The 3,505-nt window shown below is 34.5% G+C and overlaps 1 protein-coding gene across 1 annotated transcript; it reads left to right on the plus strand.

Moving 5' to 3' along the window:
• Nucleotides 1–675: 675 nt before the first annotated feature.
• Nucleotides 676–1,620, plus strand: LOC121459035 (olfactory receptor 10AG1-like). The gene has a single exon (XM_041668525.1). It carries the CDS (start codon nt 676–678, stop codon nt 1,618–1,620), a length of 945 nt encoding a protein of 314 aa, XP_041524459.1.
• The last annotated feature ends 1,885 nt before the right edge of the window (nt 1,621–3,505 follow it).

Genomic DNA, 3,505 nt, shown 5'->3' on the forward strand with positions numbered 1-3,505 from the left:
CTGTACCAAAGACACTAGTGAGACTACTTCAAACTCTCAAATTCCCTGGATAAGAAAATGATCTGACAGTCTTCACTACATCTTGAGTTTCTATTTGAATGTCATGTAAATATGAAAATGTGACTAACATTTATGACTTCCAATTTCAAAAATCTTATACTGAACCAAAAACTCAAAATAGTAATAAGGGCAACACCATCTAATATTGCTGTTGCAGTTAACTAATTTCAGATTAAAATGATCCAGAAATGGAACTATTACTGAAAAATACTTTAAGTGTCTTTCAGTATATTTAGTCATATATTAAAATGGCTCTTGAAATACTGATCATACAACAGCAATATCAGTAGAAATTTATAATCAGAAAACATATTGATTATTAAAATAAATATAAGCAGAAACTGCATTTTCAGCTAAGAGAACAAAATTAACATATCATGGCTTACCATCCGAACCCAACAAAATAACAGAACAAAAATATATTATTATTTTGTATGACTTCAAGCAAAAAAAAAAATACCTAATCTTCTTTAAAACTTTGGAGCATATACAAATCATACTTATTCTTCATGGAAAGTGGTAAGTTTAGAATTGTGTTACCATTGCTTTAAAAGTGACAAAAAGAATCCATGGGCAAGGAAATATTTTGTGTTTTTCCTTAAATCATCTACATAGATGAAATACACAGAAATCAGGGAAGAGCACAACACTTCTACTGTGACACAATTTCTCCTCCTGGGATTCTCTGACCTTCCAAACCTCCAAGGGTTTCTATTTGGCGTGTTCTCCATAATGTACTTGATTATCTTGATTGGAAACAGCTTCATAATTGTGATTACTAGAATTGATCCTGCACTACAGAAGCCCATGTATTTTTTTCTGGCAAATTTTTCTTCCCTGGAAATCTGTTATGTATCAGTAACTCTGCCGAGGATTTTGTTTAACATTGCTACTCAAGAGAGAAGCATTTCTGTGCTGAGCTGTGCCACACAAATGTGTTTCTTCCTTATGCTTGGAGCCACAGAATGCTTTCTCCTGGCTGTGATGTCCTATGACCGCTATGTGGCCATCTGCAATCCTCTGAACTATCAACTCATCATGAACCCAACAAAATGCACTCAGCTGGCTGCAGGCTCCTGGCTCGGCGGCATCCCAGTCCAAATAGGACAAACCTGTCAGATATTTTCCCTGAATTTTTGCAATTCTAATCAAATCAACCACTTCTTCTGTGACTTACCTCCCATTCTTAAACTGGCCTGTGGGGATACTTCAGTGAATGAGCTTTCTGTCTATTTAGTGGCTATGCTGTTTGTTGCCTTCCCTTTTATGTTGATACTTGCCTCTTATACCAAAATCATTGCCACTATTCTGAGATTGCCAACAGCCACAGGAAGGGCAAAAGCCTTCTCCACTTGTTCTTCTCATTTGCTTGTAGTGTTTTTATTTTTTGGATCCGCTACTGTTACCTACTTGAGACCAAAGTCCACTCATTCTCCAGGAATTGACAAACTACTCTCTCTATTCTACACCATTGTGACTCCCATGTTCAACCCCCTGATATACAGCCTCAGAAATAAGGATGTGATTGCTGCAATGAGAAAACTGTTACTTATAAAATAGAACCTAGAGCTTTGGAATAAATGTTTAACTGCTTCTTAAATAATTACTTAAGAAATTGGTTAAATTTTATTCATTTCTTCAAAATACTTTATTTCTCAGAAGTGCTTTTGTCATTTTGAATAATAGTTTGATTTATATTCTGTTTTGAACTATCTTCTACATATTAATCTGTCAACATTTAACAAAATATAAAAAGAACATGGTATTTTAATGTGAATGTACAATGTAAATTATATATTCTATTGTAAAATTTTGAACATAATACATGTTTTAGAAATATGTTATAACTGAACAGAAAGATTATATACCTAATTTAATATATTATTATCCAATGTTTTGATATTTTCCCATTCAGCTTTCAACAGACTTACCAATAGTCTTTAATAACATTATTTGTTAAATAAACTGTTGTATGAATTAAATAGATATTTACTATTAGTATTCTGTGTCTAAGAGATCTGACAACCTCTGGATATGCCACATCTTACACATGAAATAACTTTTCAATCTATTAAGAATATATAGAGAGTTCAGTAATCTCTATTATAAAAGCTATTTTTTGTTCCCATGTGCTTTTGGACAGTGCACAAAGATCTTGATAATATATTTATCATATTTAACTTCTAAAGTTCTATCCAACTTTCTGACATTTTAATAATCATGGTTTTCAATGACGTTCACAGTAAGAAACCCTGAAATCTAGTATGTGAAAAATAAAGGAGAGTAGTAAAAGGCATGTGCTAACATGGCTTACTGGGTAAAAGAACTTTCTTTGCAATATATATCCTGAGTTTCAATACCCGTCACCTAGTTAAATATATGGGAGGGTCATAGATATTCCTGTACTGTGGGGAAGAGATGAGATCAGGTCTGAGCCTTGTTTGTGGTCAGTCTATTTCCAATTATATAAAAGGAGAAAATAGTGTGGAGAGCTATACAGAAGGACACTAAACATTCTCCTCTAGCCTCAGTGAGAAGACAGTCATGCACTATGATAAGCATGATTCAACACTTCATATATGCAAGCACATATAAGCACACTCATTTTGGTGTGACTTCTGCCAGTCTTCTAGCTAACACGGGTCCATACATTCCAGGGTAGGAGCTTGAGGATTAAAATTATTAGGCAAAAGGAACAAAGATAGAGGAGAAATAAGAGACAGACAGGATAACATTGGGAGGGACATCCAGTATATATTGAAAGATGCCCACATTTAATATCCATTTGGTTAAATATCATGACCTCAAAGGATAGGAATAAGTAAAAAAAATGCATTAACATGATACAAGGAAATGAACAGACTGGCTGAAGAATTACAGGCTACATTCTCAGTTAAACATTCTGTTGCCAGAATAAGACAAGTAACACTCACACCCTAGACCAAAACATTCTGTAGGCAAACAAGTCCCTGCTTGGAATCCATAGTTATCTCCCTAAGAGAGTAGGAACCTAGTTGGGCTCTTAGCTTTTTGCTTAAGGTAGAAACCTGTCTATTTCCTAATGCCTGAAATACCAGGGCTGGGTATTGGCCACACCTGTTGACAACAACCTTGAAGTAACAGAAGTTCCAACTCTCTGACCTTGAGTCAAGATAGAATGAATCCATACCTATGGGCCCTGTCAATGAATTCACATAGAAGTATGCACACACACACACACACACACACACACACACACACACACACGAACACACATACATACCTCAAAGTCATAATGTTTTAGGTTTTGATGTTCTGTTGTTCAATATTTATAGATATCCTGAGGTACTTAAGAGTCATTGAAAACAGGTGGGGACTTCTTAAACCCATTTATTAATATAAAAACATTAGAATTTGAGAAATAAATGTCTAATTTCATCTGAAATATATTGCCTTATGTGACATC

Source organism: Microtus oregoni, unplaced genomic scaffold, assembly GCF_018167655.1.
Source record: "Microtus oregoni isolate MIOR12 unplaced genomic scaffold, Mior012 000018F_ref0000195, whole genome shotgun sequence".
NCBI lineage: Eukaryota > Metazoa > Chordata > Mammalia > Rodentia > Cricetidae > Microtus > Microtus oregoni.